Below are 14,535 nucleotides of genomic sequence, written 5' to 3'. Positions count from 1 at the left end.
ATTCTTAAATCATCTCTATTTTCTTCTCTTGACTTTGACTTGTAATCCTGAAGTTAGCAATAAATTAAATGACTTTGTATCTATATACAAATTAATTGATGAATGCTCACCTGAGGCCCTGAAGGTCCACGCTCACCAGCTTTTCCAGGTTTGCCAGCCTCACCCTAGAGAAAAAATGAGGAGGTGGAATTATTATTTGTTAGGGCAGTGTACAGTAGATGCACTCACTCAATTGTGTTTTGTGCAGTCATCATTTATCCAGTATTGTTAGGAGATAGACAGCTCCCCCTAGTGGTATATGTGGTTTAGAGTGTAGGGAGCGTGAGAGACTGACTCTTAACATCACTGGGAAACAATGATAATGCAATAAAGTGAAATAGTTGCATTGTTATTCGGAATATACAAGAAAAAGGAAAAGGGTTTATCATGAAATACCCCGCTCAAGCTTGAGGTTTGAACTGGATTTAGTGTTTGCTTTTTTTCTCATGCTTTGAGGAGTGGTGGGATTTATATAAAGATGGAGCCTTTACACTTACATCACTTCCAGGTTTTCCAGAAGGTCCAGGTGGTCCACGAGGTCCGATTGGTCCCTGTTATAAAAGCAAAGAATTATTGGTGACAATTAACTAAATGCTGCAAAGACAATTAGATAGACGTATGTGCTGCAGCATACAATCACTGCCTTCACACTGTCCATCCTTTGATCTAAACTGAATTTTGGTATTAATACTTACAGCTGCACCAGGCTCTCCAGCCTCTCCAGGGCCACCTTGGAAACCTTGTGGTCCCTATAGGTGTAAAAGGACATGGAAATGTGTTAAGGCTGGCTCATTTGAACTAGAGTAGACATGAGATGTTGGCATATATGTTATCATTAGCTTTTGATTATTACGATCAATCACATGATGATGTGGTGCTGTGATGCATGTACTTACAGGAGCTCCAGAAGGCCCGGGGGGACCACGAGGACCCATGGGACCCTGCAAGAGAAACACAATGCATAAGTTATCATATTGTCACAGAATTATTAAAAATGTAGTATCTTTAATTAAAAGTTTAACCTTCAAAGGAGCTGAGAAATTATATATATTTTATTATGCCAAACTCCATTTTGTGCTCATAAGATTTGAAAAAAACAAGAAAATGTATCTCTGAGGTTTAAAGTTTTTATCCCTTTGCAAACATTAAAAAACCTTTGTAAAATCTATTTGTATGTATTTGTAATAATGTCATTTCTTTCTTTCAACATGATTCTTAAGGCATATTTTTGTGTGGTTCATGTGCACAATATACTCTTCTTTTTAAATAAAAGTCTGCAAGCATGAAATAAAACTTGTCAGCTAAAATGTTTGGAGTGAAGCTACTCAACCAAAAGGTGGCAGCATTGCAATCACCTCTCTGAATATATACAGTGTACTATTTACCATTTTGACTTCAGCAACAACTCAGGCAAGCTAAATGTCAGTAATGAGGTAATTGTGAGAGATTTACAGTATTAATACCATTAATACCATAAACATACAAACGGATCTGTAAGAAATCTTCTTACAAAAAATCTTCCTGTAAGATATGGCCACTCTACAGAGAACTACTTACCATTGGTCCTTGCATCACACCCATCTGAGCGCCTCCAGCCTTCTCATCGAAACCTCCAGCCATCTGAGCAGCAAAGTTCTGCAAAAACACAAAACAGACAGAGAATGAGAGTCAGTCTATGTAGTCATTCCTGTCTGAGCTCCCTGAGCTAAGTGGCCATTATACACAGCAGCAAGCAAACAACATTAGCTGAATTGCTGACTTAAATGGAAGTTGCTCTACCATGGTAGAGGGCATAAAGAAAAACTGTGCCTGCACCTGCTCCGTGCTAAAGTGAAATGCCATCACCACCCTTTTTAATTCAGTGAAGGCAAACTTTATGAGAATTCACATTCTTCCCTCTTTCTTCTTTGAGTAAAGAAATCCTAATATTATCAACTTGAGCTGGTAAGAATGTTGCCAAACTGTACCTTCGAAGGACATACATTCATTCACTAGTTGAATTCATAAACAAGGGATTTAGCCATGTATAGACTCTGGCAATGCTTGTGATTTACATCAACCTTTTATCACTGTCCCTCTTCAACCAAACATTTTACTGATTTGTGCTCTGTAAAACTGTGGTGTTTGGACTTGGATTTGGTCATTTTTTGCATTTGCCATGTGTTACATTAGTGCCCTTTGACTCACTCCTCCAAGTCCTGGTGGTCCAGGTGGGCCGGGGGGTCCGGGGTTTCCAGGGGTGCCAGGCTCACCATCTCTTCCTCGTGGTCCAGCATTTCCCTAGGGAAAAATGAAGAGGGTTATTTTCTCTGAGTCAACTGTCACCTGAAGTAGAAGGTTTAAAGCCAGAAAATGATGATGGTATTACATAGAGAAGCAGGACAGCACCTTGTCCCTCATTTAATTCTGGTGATAACCCAAACAGGTGCATGAAGCTGTTTACACACATTTGTTTCGGTTATGCTGATAGTTATGCTGATGTTTGTTGGATTCTGTGTGTTGTCTCTCACCTTATCACCCTTAGCGCCAGCCTCTCCGCGTGATCCCTGCTCACCTGGGGGGCCCTGCAAAATCAAAGATTTTTGTCTAAGGAAGATTCCTAAAATGATTACAACTCCTATTCAGAGAAAGAATCACATTATCATGTGCCTGTAGGCATCCTCCTTAAACAATGCTTGGATAATAAATCACATCTCTAAAAATCTCAATAAAACTAAAACAATTGTAGAGTACTTACCATAGGCCCTGGTGGTCCTTTTGGTCCTACAACCTGCATAAAGGGAAAAAAAAGGCTTTTGTCAGGTGTCTGTGGCTGTGTCATGAATTACTTTTTATTACAGGAACAATCTTTCATGTTGTATCCGGTTGTACCAGTTTCCAAACACCTAAAATTAGAGGAGAACATTCCGACTTTGTAGGAGGTGGACATCAAGCTTAAAACACAATCTGATGAGGATTTCGTTTGACAGGACAAGTTTTTGCTAACAACATCACCTCCTCTTAACCTCTGTTTTGGCTGACTTTGTTCGCCTGACATGTGCACTTGCAGCAAAGTTGCTGAGAGGAGCTAAGAGGATTTGATTGGGTTCATTATGTCCAAGGAATGCAGGGTTTTTCATAATTTAACACAAAGTTCAATGAGGGATTGTTGGACATTGTAGTTAGTAATCGCCCCTCTAATTATTAAAACATTTTTAACTAAAGAAGATTGGGATAAACAATGAATTAAAAACTTAAGAAAACAATGGATACTTTTTCAGGATTTGAGGATAACGCTTAGGGAAATGTCAAATTTAACAAAGCAAGAGCCTGAGGATTATTTTCAGTATGAAGGTGATTGTTTTGGGCATGAATAGGCATAGTGTCCAACATTTAATGTTCCCAAAAGAGAAAACACAAAATCTGTCATTATTTATTCTAAATAAAAAAGAAAACGTCTGTTTGATCAGTTATTAGATCTCTGAGCAGCATTTACACCCAGGCCATTCATGAGTTTGTATACAAAGCAGTTCAAAGTGGCATATTTTTGTTCAGTAATGGAGCAATATTCATTTCAGGCATTTCTTCAGTATGAGGCACTGCAGATGTTTCATACTTACATCTGCGATCTCTCCTGGTTCACCTTTCTGGCCCTGATTGATAAAAATAAGAATAATATCAGTGGGCTGAAATACCTCAGTAAGAAACAAACACTTATCGCGACATATTTTACAAAAAGCTAGTTGAGTGAACAGTTATCAGGATTTTTTCTCTTTTATCCTCACCCTGGCGCCGATTGTCTCTGATGTTGCAGATGGATGTATGAAAAGGGAGAACAGAACAAAACATTAAAAAGGTAAAAAATTCAGACACTTCAGTGATTCTTGAGAAAGGAGACCTGCAAGGAAACCTATCAATGCTAAAGTAATCAAGTACCATTCACCAAACCATAAGGAATAGGACCCATCCAGATTATATTAATGGCGAGATTCCAAGAGGGATGAAGCAGAAGAGAGCATGGACTTGGAGTTGAGAATCAATTATTTAGATTCAACAATTAAAGCGAAATGTAAGTAGGTAAAAGGTAAGTAAGCTGTAATAACTGGTGTCCAACGGACCTCACAAAGCGTAGTTTGTTTATACCAGATTTATGTTTAAGTGATCTTTAACTTATCAAATTTCTGGTTGCCTACACACATAAGTGAGTAAGAACTCAGATGTCTGGTCAACTTGTGATTTTGGTTGACATTAGTCTTTTCTAAATTATAAAAACACACCTATACATGTTCTCTCTTTTATAGTTTGTCATCTCCTTCATTAGATAAAACAGTGAAATCACTGGAATATATCAGGAGGCACCACAGGAGTACAGTGGTTCTTTACAAGGCCTGGAACCTTTGACGGGTCCATCTAGAGTCTTGTCACAAGGCCTCATACATAAAAGGTTAAGAAAAGTTCTATCCCTTTCTGAGGGCACCTAAATTTTATAGAAGACCTCAGAATGGGTCAAATAAATAATTGAATTGAGGCTCAGTATAAATGTGGGTTTCATCTTAGTGTTGAGTTAAAGTGAGCAGAAGCATCTCTGCTGGTTTAGGCTAGAACCAGACAACTCATCTCAGGATCCATCCAATTCAACATGGAATAGGGAATGAGATCAGCCTGATTATTGTCTGGTCTCCATCCAAACCAAGCATGTAGAGGGCCACTTTAGAATAAGGGAAACATCAGGCACTGATTGAGTAAAATAACATTACTGACTAATACCAAATCATAAAACTTAAATGTTTTAGAGCAGCCCAAACTATTAAAATCACATATAATCAGTGATTACAGCAGCCGTGATCAAGCAGAATACTTGGATCCTGAGGCAGGATCCTGAGTTCCCTTATTCCAAAGTGTTACTCAGGGTGAGATAAATGCAAGCTAGAAGAGTAATTTATTTATGGGTATTTGAATAAATAAATTACAACCAATGGGGGCACTGGCATCAGCAGGGCAGATGGGACAGCACTCTCCAGATGGGATGATAGGGTTGGCACACTCTTTGATCTCCTCGCAGATTATCTCATCACACAGAACCGCTCCGCTGTCGCACACACAGATACGACACGGCTCGGGCTTCCACACATCCTTATCATTATACTGCTGGCCGTCCTGGATGCAGCCACCTGCCTCCTCTGTGGTGGCCAGCAGGGGGCGAGCGGCAGGTGGGGAGGAAGAGCAATGAAAGGACAAAAAGTTTGGATCGAGAGAGGATTAGATAGAGGAAAGTATTACAGTTTTAATGAGTGTTGTAGCAGATGAGGTTAAAAGAAAGTTGGTGTGAGGGAGGAAGTGGGAGTAAGAGGATGAAAGAGGAAGTAGGAGGGGTAAAGGCATTATGGGGCAAGATGGAGGAGGAGTGATTAGTTAATTAAGGGTAAGGATGTAGAAAGGAAGACGGAGAAAGATAAAGGTTATCCTGAGTCAAACAAAAGCTCTGAGCACTTTATAAAGTAGTCAAGGTATACAAAAATATGAACTGTAAAGACAACATCACAGTAACAGCATAAGTAATAAAGGTGTCTAAGTGTTCTTGATGAACAGGTGCTGGTTTGACACTGAAATTGACAGAGCTGTGGACCTCAACTGTAACTTACCAGTTTTGAAAATAACTCATGCAGCAGGCGAGAAAATGCCCAAAGTTATCATACTGAAAATTTGATAGCTGAATAAAATGTAATGTCAACAGGAGCCACAGTTAACGGTTGTGTCTGAAGGCCTAGTTGAGGTATTTCATGTCGTTGGCTGAGCCTATTTAACTTGCAGGCCCTGCTCTCCGGCTCGTATGAATGAACCTCTCTTACAGGGATACTGTTCCCAATTGACAAGCTGCTGCCTTATGTAAACACAGGGTCCTTCTAAATTTCTCCATCTGGATCCCATAGCTGTGTTAAGCGCCAGAGCTAACACACTGGAAGAATGGGTGATTTGTTTCATGTATACAGTTTAGGGTTGGGCCTACTTACAGCTGCTGTTTGTTTTTTAAGCATATTTGTGAAGTGATACTTAGTACATGCATGTTAAGAGGCTGTTTGAATCAGTTTGGCTACTTACAGGTGAAATCTTTTCACCTTTGCCTTTTTATTAATATTTCTGGGTTTATGCTAAAAGCATATTAATGCTGTGAGATGGAAGTGGAAGCAGTACAATCCATCTTGCTATAAATACATCTATATGTCCATCATCTGCTGTCTCCCTGCTGTGCACACTGTCCTCTGTGCTGCTTCCTTCTTGCTCCCCTTTGAGCCTGCTAGTCTGGGGTCAAGCACAGTCTGACCCTGTCACTTCACATCATGAAACCCCTTAGTGTGCTCCAGCCTAATCCTGTGGGTGAAGTTTACAATTCTGCAGGTTCTAAAACAGTTTACTTTGCACATAACTTGCTCGAGACTAATTTTCAAGAAAATTCCTTTTTCTCTGACAAGAATTTGAGTCATCAATAAGCTCGATTGAGCAGATTTCCTGCTGAAAACTATCTATACAGTATGAGCAAGCAGAGCAGGAAAGGCTGAGTAGCAGGACCCAGGTGTGGACAAACAAACTCTTGTTGACCTGGTCCTCCATCTCACACAGATGTGCCTTGACAGCCTCAGCTATCCTACAGAAAGACATTGGTTGACTAAATTGAAAAGAACATCAGTAGCCTGCTTGACATTATGCACACACATCATTAGAAGCAATTAACATCATTGTAAAAGGCATGTAATGTAAAGAGCCATAGCAACAAAGATTGTGCTCTTTGTGGTCTTCATTTGACATTTTGACTTTGACATCACACTTTTCAGAAACATCAGGTAGATAACGCTGAGAAAAGCAACATAAAGTTGGAAATCCACAATCCACATTCTTTGTAAGTAAAAGGCAAAAAGTCAAGAAAAACAGTGCAACTTACGGTCATCCTCTTCCTGACATCTGACCACGGATAGTAAAACAACTTGGGATGCTACAAGTAGCAGAACAGTCCTTGAGTCCACAAAGCTGAACATGTCTAAATATTAGACATGCAGTAGCTTGGGTGAGAAGTGAAGGAATGGTCAAGACCAGGTCTTCAGTCAGTGGTGTATTAAGTGTGTGTTCCCAGAGACTTATAGCACCATGCAGTCAAACCCTCCAAAATCTAAGTGGAATCCAACGCGGGGCCCCAGCTGGCACTCTGTACCCACCGCGTCAGGGCAAGCACCGCGGTTTTATGTCCACTGTGCCTTGTATGGATCTTCGTATATTCCAAAATACCAGTCCTTCCCCCAGACCCCCTGTCAGGCTGTAACCTGACCCTCATCTCCCTCCCCTCAATCCAGCAACATCTACTCTCCCATGGACTTTTTTTAACTCGAGCCCTCCTTTCTCTCTTGACCTGCTTGGCCTCGTCTGGCCAAGAGATGCACCTTCACTTTCACATTAAAAAGGGAGCTACAAGCAGCTGAGCACAGGTCAAGCTCTGACTCCGGCACATGCCTGCCTGTCAGTGACATAAAACTGTTAGAGGAACTAAGATACATTTTAGGTCCATTCTTTGTCTAACAATTACAGATGTATAATCTAATCAAGTTAAAAGCTTTCTTGTGGGCAAGCCTAAAAAAAATTAAGGTACAGATTGCTCTTGGGGTACATACAGAAATATATTACGACATACACATACATGATAAAATTTTGTTCTACTCTTGACCACTTGGAAATGGATTACACACCAACTATAGAATTGTCTTTGTTGAATGTGCTCAATTATGTTTGAGGTCATAATGCTTAAAAAGAAACCACATGAAATCCATATGCTCAATGCTTTCCATACTTGGGCTGAGCCTGGTCTTCCAGCCAAAGGTTGGACTCTACTTTAAAAAAAACTCTAACTTCACCCTAAAAAACTCAAACAACACGACTGGAACCAAAAGTATGTATAAAGAAAAAATGTATGTAAATGTAAGAGAAAAACAAACCTATCAAGTCTGTTTTTACTCATAATACATTGATACAATTGTTAACGACACAAAAGCACAAGTGACAGTTTAACTTTAATGTGGTGACACTAAGCTGGAAGTACTTTCTCTGGTGCTGTGGCTATTAAAGGATAAGTTCACCCAAATGTTCGGTCACTACGATTATTATCTCCTTACCCCATGTCGAATAAAAGTCCGGGGAATTTTTAAAGTCCAAAAAACATTTCTCGAGCTTCAGAGCGAAATAGCATTGCAGCATTCTCCAAAACATGGAAACTTTTTTAAAACAGAAAAAAAACAACGACAATGACGATCTCCGTTCAATTAAAGGAAGTAAATAACATCTATTCAAATCAATTTGTGATCTGGAGACTTGGATCACACCAAACAAGCTGTACAAAGTCCCTAGCTACGTCAGCTGTCTAGGAGAATGTTGAAACGCTGTTTTGCTCAGAAGCTCCAGAAATGTTTTGTACCCTACCAAACTTCACCAGACTTTCCATCAGCATGGATGTGAGGTCTCAAATTGTCTAGTGAGGACATAATAAATAAATAAATTAATTAATTAATTAATAAATAAAGGCCATTTTTTCAGTTAACTCAGGTTATGGGAACTCAACTCTGGGTCAGCAAGGTTGTTTGTTTCAGTCTACTCTCTTGGATTATGGATTAATCTGCAGACCTTAGACAACCTTAAAGTGTTGAGCTCACCAATCAACAGAAAAGTTAGCTCACGTTCGCACTGCAGGCAAATCTCCTGAGAGACTTGTCTGTTTGGACAAAGACCATTGGCAAGAGCCTGTGACATCCAGTTAAAAGAACAATCCTACTCTGGCTCGAGTAAAAGAACATTTCTCCTGAGACAGAGCTAAATTTCCCACATTTAGCTGTTCAGTACTATGTTCAAGTCGGCATATCACTTGCAAATATGCAGTTTAAATGTCTGTAATGTACTTTCATAGCTACATTCCCAACAGAATAGCACATACATGCCAGAATTATCTATTGTGAAGCTGAGCCAGAAATGTGATGAAACGTCTGTGTGATCTTTATCCTGTACCTCTCTTCAGATAGGCCCAGGTGAGTGGGCTTGAAAGGGGGTCTTTGTCACGAAGAGAGGCACAGTAATTCCAGGGTCACGACCTTTTAGAGAGCCCCCCTCATTCCACATACAGGAAAGAAAGATTTGAACACACCATTTTAGCTCCAGCAGACCGGGTGTATGAGCTGTTTGGTATATTGGAATTAAGTTTAAGGCAGATGTTGGTAAAGACTAACCTCAGACGTCTCCTCTTTTGTGCAGCCTGTTTTCCAATTTCTTGCTGTCCTCATCATCAAGAGTGATGATAATAGCTCAGATAAGCACAGCATAGTAAGTTGATACTGGTTTTGTAGGATCTTCTGGTTTTAATCATTTCAAGTTTAAAAGGACACCACAATCATTGATGATGCTGATGAGCCCCCCCCCCCCCCAAAAAAAAACATTTCAGGAATTTAAAGAGCCAGTTGCCCAGCTGAATCAATAATCTGTGACCTAGGGACAATAGAGGGAGTATATAGTGCCACTCTGTGCCTAGTTTGCTGCGTCAGGTCAAGTCTTTGTTGCTGTGTCGAGTCAGGGAAAAGAAGTTAAAAGAAGTTGCAGCTCTGTTGAAAGTGGCTTTAACTTGGGGAATGACTGGGATCCTGTTATTTTAGAGATGTAAAAATAGGTAGGTCAGAATAGTGCTAAGACTTCAGAGCAGAAAACTTGTTAAGCCAGAGAAACCAAACCAGCCTGTAATCAAATATAGGTATATGCAAGAAGGATAAAAGAGACGACAAAGAACAGCTGATTATGCCTAGTCAGAAGAAGCAACACCGAGGAAAAACAGAAATCAAGATGAATCTAGAGATGCTTAAGCAATTACTGCTGCCATTTATAGCATCATACAAGTGCTGAGGGTGAATAATCTTAATACAAGAGCGCAGCTGAGAGCTGTGGAGCAATCATTCAACATTCATCTGCCACCACTCTCTTTAAAATGATGTTGCCGCAGTGTCACTGAATACCAGAGCAATTTTAACTAAAGATCTGTATCAATGTATAGCAGGAATACTGAGTTCATTTTAGCTCCACACATCCCTTTTCTCTGGTGCTCTGACTGTATACTGCCTTCTGCCGTCTCCCAGCACACACAATAGGCCTCTGTGTGCACGGCCCGCGGAATGCTGCGAGATGGCAGGGCAGTGGGATAGCTGCATGGTGAGGATGGGGGTTGGTGGGTGAGGAAGGGTGTGGAAGCTAGAAGGATGAGGGAGGAGGGGTTGGTTTGAGGGTAGTGGAAGGGGAAGAGATGGCAGTGACGGACGGAGGGTGGTGATGGGGGGGCTGACCTCTCACAACTGTACAGGCGCACAGAGGCTCCAGGGGTCTAGAGGGTGTCTAGGTTTCGGCACAGTGACCGCAGCAGAGGGGTGGCTGTGGTCCTCTGTGTACACACAAACTGGTGATGGGAGGGTAGTCAGCACCCACCTAGGAGAGAAGTGAGGACAGACAGGCCCTACGGGCTAAAAGCGGCTCACAATGTATCCTGTCCCTCACAAAAAACTGACTGTGTCTAGATGCACAAGCTGTAAATAACCTAAAAGGAATCATCAGAGGACAGCTAAGACAAGCAGCTAAAATACAGTCAAAATGCATCGTTACTGTGGAAAATCATTATTGTGACTAGAGTAAAAGAGCTCATTTCAAGCAATAAAACAACATTTTGATAAATACATATCTAATAAGTGTGATTTAATTACCAATCCATCAGGACTAAATAGTTTCACCAGCGGCCCCATGAGGATGTAATGCTCAGTACACATCAAAATGAATTGGTTTGTTGAATAAAAAAAACGTTGTAACTCTTGCCACACAGGCGTGGCAAAAAATGCTAAGTTTGGCCTGAGGGCAGAGCCAAAGGAAGGGCTATGGTATTACCTAAATCAATAGAGTTTATTCTCTGTACAATGCCCACTTTAGGACATCTCAGACTTAGCCTGTCAGCCTCTGCTTTACCTTGTCAGCCTTGGCTCAACTTTCAGGAGTTAAAGCTTTTCTTTGTTAGCCTCCAGTGCACAGCCTTAGCCTCAACTGTATTTCAATCATGCAATCATGCTGTCATCCTCTGAAACTGAAAAAATATCTACTCCAACAACAAGTTTTGGCTCTTATCCTTCTCCTTTTCGTCTTCCTCCTCCTTGTTCTTCTTTGTCTTCTTCTCTTCTTCCTCAACTTCCATGGTGCAAACAGCTTCTAAAGGAGTGTTTGTAAATGCTGATCTTCTTAAGTCATTGAGAGCAATTTGGCTCCATATTATTTGCTCAATTTGCCATCTAGAATTTCACCAATACTGATAAATAGCTGATAATATAAATAATCCAAATATAATGATCCAATAATTTATCAGTCTGATATATATCGTGCGTATATACGGTCTACTGTTGACATACATTTAGCATGTTATAATGCTTTGCTATTATTAAACCTGCAATAACTGATATTTGGCCACTGTTGAACATATCACTCCTTTTTAAGTTCACAAGGCAAACATGTTAGGAAAAAGCCATTCATTTGGAATCAAGTGTTTGTCCACCAATATGAGTCCAATATTCAAGTTCTTTTAGCTCTGGTTTTGGTCCCTACCAACTCCTGAAGGAAATCAGATCTCTATCTCCCATCTTCGGTGAGGCTAAACCAAAAAACTGTAAATTTGGACACCAACATCTGAATGATGAACTTACTTCAGAACAAAATGTAGAGCTCCCACATTGTTGTGAAAATATCAATAATACTTTAAATGTGTTCATTAGATTTTAAGGTAAAATGTATCTGTTGAAACCAGAATTGTCCATTGATAATTAAATATGCCAATAAATATGCCATCAGATATATGGATAGACCTTATCATTCTCTTTCTGTGTGTTAGCGACTATGTTGGTGAGGGTCAACTCAGAGGAGAGATGGAATTCCTTTCACGCTGGGTGGTGCAGGGATAATGGCCCTTATCCTTTCATTTGAGAGATGCATTAAACGATGCATTAAATCTCTACAAGCATTTAACAGTTTCTAATAAGGAGCTTTGTCTCAGCGTGTACTGTTCCTATTTCATGACTCTACTTCATCTCACATTATTACCATGCAGGAAGTCTTCTGTTTAACAGTGAAGCAGATTTAAGACATGACTAAAACTGGGAATGGGTTAAATTAAGGTGTTTTAGGCACTTTGTCTCTGTGTTAATAAAACACACAGTCCAACATAAGTGGTGTAAAGCAGTCAGAGTAGAATATGTTTCAAGGTCCAGAGGGGGTTTTGAGTGATTTGGAAAAATAAGCACGCATCAATCCTATGAAAATGGCAGTGTAATTGGTGTAATGTGGCCAGAGTAGGCTGATAATTAGAAGAAGTAATGTTCATTACCACACATTTTCTGGCATAATACGGCTGTGCTAAATATAATTTTAATAAAGAGCGATAGTTCTCATCTTTGGCCATCTCTTTTAAAGTTCTGAGATGCTGTTAATGGTCCATTACTTTAATTTTCATTATGATCCGAAAGCAGAATTTTCATCTGATTGATCCAAACACAGCTCCAATCAAATTTCAACGGCTACTATACCTTTTCCTAACTAAAGTCCCCAAAATTGGGTGTCCAAAGTGGCATCTAAGCCAGGGCTTTATCCAGACCTCCAGATTACTGAGCCTGAATCAAAGCACCAGACCCGGTATGTTTCTTTTCCTGTGTGAGGTGGAGGGGGGAGAGGTTAAGTTTGTGCAGGCTTGGTGTGTGCAGTGAGGGGGGCTTTCACACACAAGATGGAGGATGAAGGGACAAAGGTGGCATTCATTGGCCCAGGAATGGAAAACATTTTCGCCTGAAAACAGAGAAGCTACAACCGGCAGAGGTAGTGCAGAGAGGCCATGGGTAAGCATGCACCCCGTTGGAGAAGTCACACGCCTAGAAATGTAGAAGAGACCACCAGAACCTAGTGAGGTCTTGTTTGATTGATAATGGAGATGATATCAAGTGACCCTTTTCAGTCTGCTTCACAATTATTATTACTGCCTGTAAGCATGAAAAAAAGGGTAGAATGTAAATGTTTAGCATGTGTGCTGTGAAAAGAAAGATTGGCGTGGTGGGTTATCACCAGGACCCTCTACCATCTCTTGAATGATTTCAATTGCCTTCATAAGACCCACATTGAAACGAACAGGGGAACATTTGAAGAAAAAGTTTATTTTAGTTTAAGATAAACAGCAAAAGCCCAAAATTCAACTGATTTCCCTCTATGTTTTAAAGTGCTCCATCACAGCCAGCCCCTGTTTTACTGAGGAGCATCTCACCCAGGAGCTGACATCAAAGACAGGAAGCCAGACCTCGAACTCAAGAAATCACAAATTATTCAATGAGTTGTGTTTGAAGCACCGGGAAATCTGCCAAAAAACACCCTGTGGAGAGGAAGGATCTGAGACATATGACTGTTAAGTGTCCTCTCAACAAAACAACAGAGATCAGAGAACAGAGACTGACCTGGGTACAGGGTCCTGGAGTGAGTACGCCACCTAGAGGACAAGACAGTGGGATTTTAGTGTGTCAGTGTGGAAACTCACCATGGGGTGTCACCATTTAACAGCAGTAAAGAGGATGCTCTAGTCTGGTGGCAATCTGACTTATTACCTATTTACATTATTTAGCAGACTGGATAAAAAACACATAGCGGACTTGTGATCATTTATACCCATCCATGGTCAGAATAAAAGATTAATAACAGATCAAATCCAGCTAATGTTAGATTCAACTGGCACACTTTTTCATGATTTATTCATGCATGATGCAATACTTACAACTAAATCAACAGGTCAATGTCACATTTTCATCAGCACCATCATCAATCATCATTATAAACACTAACAATGGAAACATCAGCAAAAAAATTTAATATTTTGAAGAGGTAGTAGAAGTTCTGCCACAGCAAAAGTTTTGCAAAGTACGGCACATAAAAACACACAGTACACATGAAAATACAGTATTAATGAAATATAAGTGAGAACTATGAAAGTACACAAATGACAGTAAAACCTTATCATAACTCCAGGCTTTGAGCGCCTCACTTCTGTGGTAACGGTTAAATAAACCTCTTTTCTGGCATTTACTCAGTTGTTCAAGGCCACACTATGTGAAATACTGCACTAGTTGGCAAATCGAGCTTATGTAAGGTCACATGAGCTTCCCCCTGCCTTCAAACTTAATTTCAAGTCAGCCCGTCGTCAAGTTTTGGGCAGAGTTATCACCACAGTGATTTATGCCCATACAGTGCAGAAATACATTATTAATTTGTCCTTTATACTTTGAATATTGAATATAAAGCACTCCAAGCTCAAGTATCATTAAGTGACAACGAGCTGATAATCATATGTAGTTCAAGTAGGAATTTTAATTGATGTACAAAAGTGATTTCCCTCTTTTGGAAACAGCAGCTGCAGTCGAAAGCCACAGCCACAGGCTTGGTTCC

General features: G+C 40.2%; 1 protein-coding gene across 5 annotated transcripts in view; it reads right to left on the bottom strand.

The window, feature by feature from the left end:
* Positions 1-14,535, bottom strand: part of col2a1a (collagen, type II, alpha 1a) — a 31,128-nt gene that overhangs the window by 15,808 nt on the left and 785 nt on the right. For 2 of the 5 annotated variants that reach the window (XM_030422277.1, XM_030422278.1), the window contains exons 1-12: positions 6,956-7,274; positions 4,992-5,198; positions 3,804-3,820; positions 3,639-3,671; positions 2,777-2,809; positions 2,550-2,603; positions 2,227-2,319; positions 1,597-1,674; positions 936-980; positions 735-788; positions 537-590; positions 111-164 (exon numbers count right to left, since the gene is read on the bottom strand). In XM_030422277.1, coding sequence (XP_030278137.1) covers positions 111-164; positions 537-590; positions 735-788; positions 936-980; positions 1,597-1,674; positions 2,227-2,319; positions 2,550-2,603; positions 2,777-2,809; positions 3,639-3,671; positions 3,804-3,820; positions 4,992-5,198; positions 6,956-7,049 — 816 coding nt within the window. In that variant the 5' untranslated portion in view covers positions 7,050-7,274. Of the gene's footprint in view, positions 1-110; positions 165-536; positions 591-734; positions 789-935; positions 981-1,596; positions 1,675-2,226; positions 2,320-2,549; positions 2,604-2,776; positions 2,810-3,638; positions 3,672-3,803; positions 3,821-4,991; positions 5,199-6,955; positions 7,275-13,553; positions 13,586-14,535 lie in introns of those variants that run through there. The other 3 variants (XM_030422273.1, XM_030422272.1, XM_030422274.1) reach the window with 3 other exon arrangements.

The sequence above is a fragment of the Sparus aurata genome, chromosome 7 (assembly GCF_900880675.1).
Source record: "Sparus aurata chromosome 7, fSpaAur1.1, whole genome shotgun sequence".
Taxonomy (NCBI): domain Eukaryota; kingdom Metazoa; phylum Chordata; class Actinopteri; order Spariformes; family Sparidae; genus Sparus; species Sparus aurata.
Note: the sequence above shows the minus strand (reverse complement) of the source record. Positions and strands in the feature narration are given on the sequence as shown.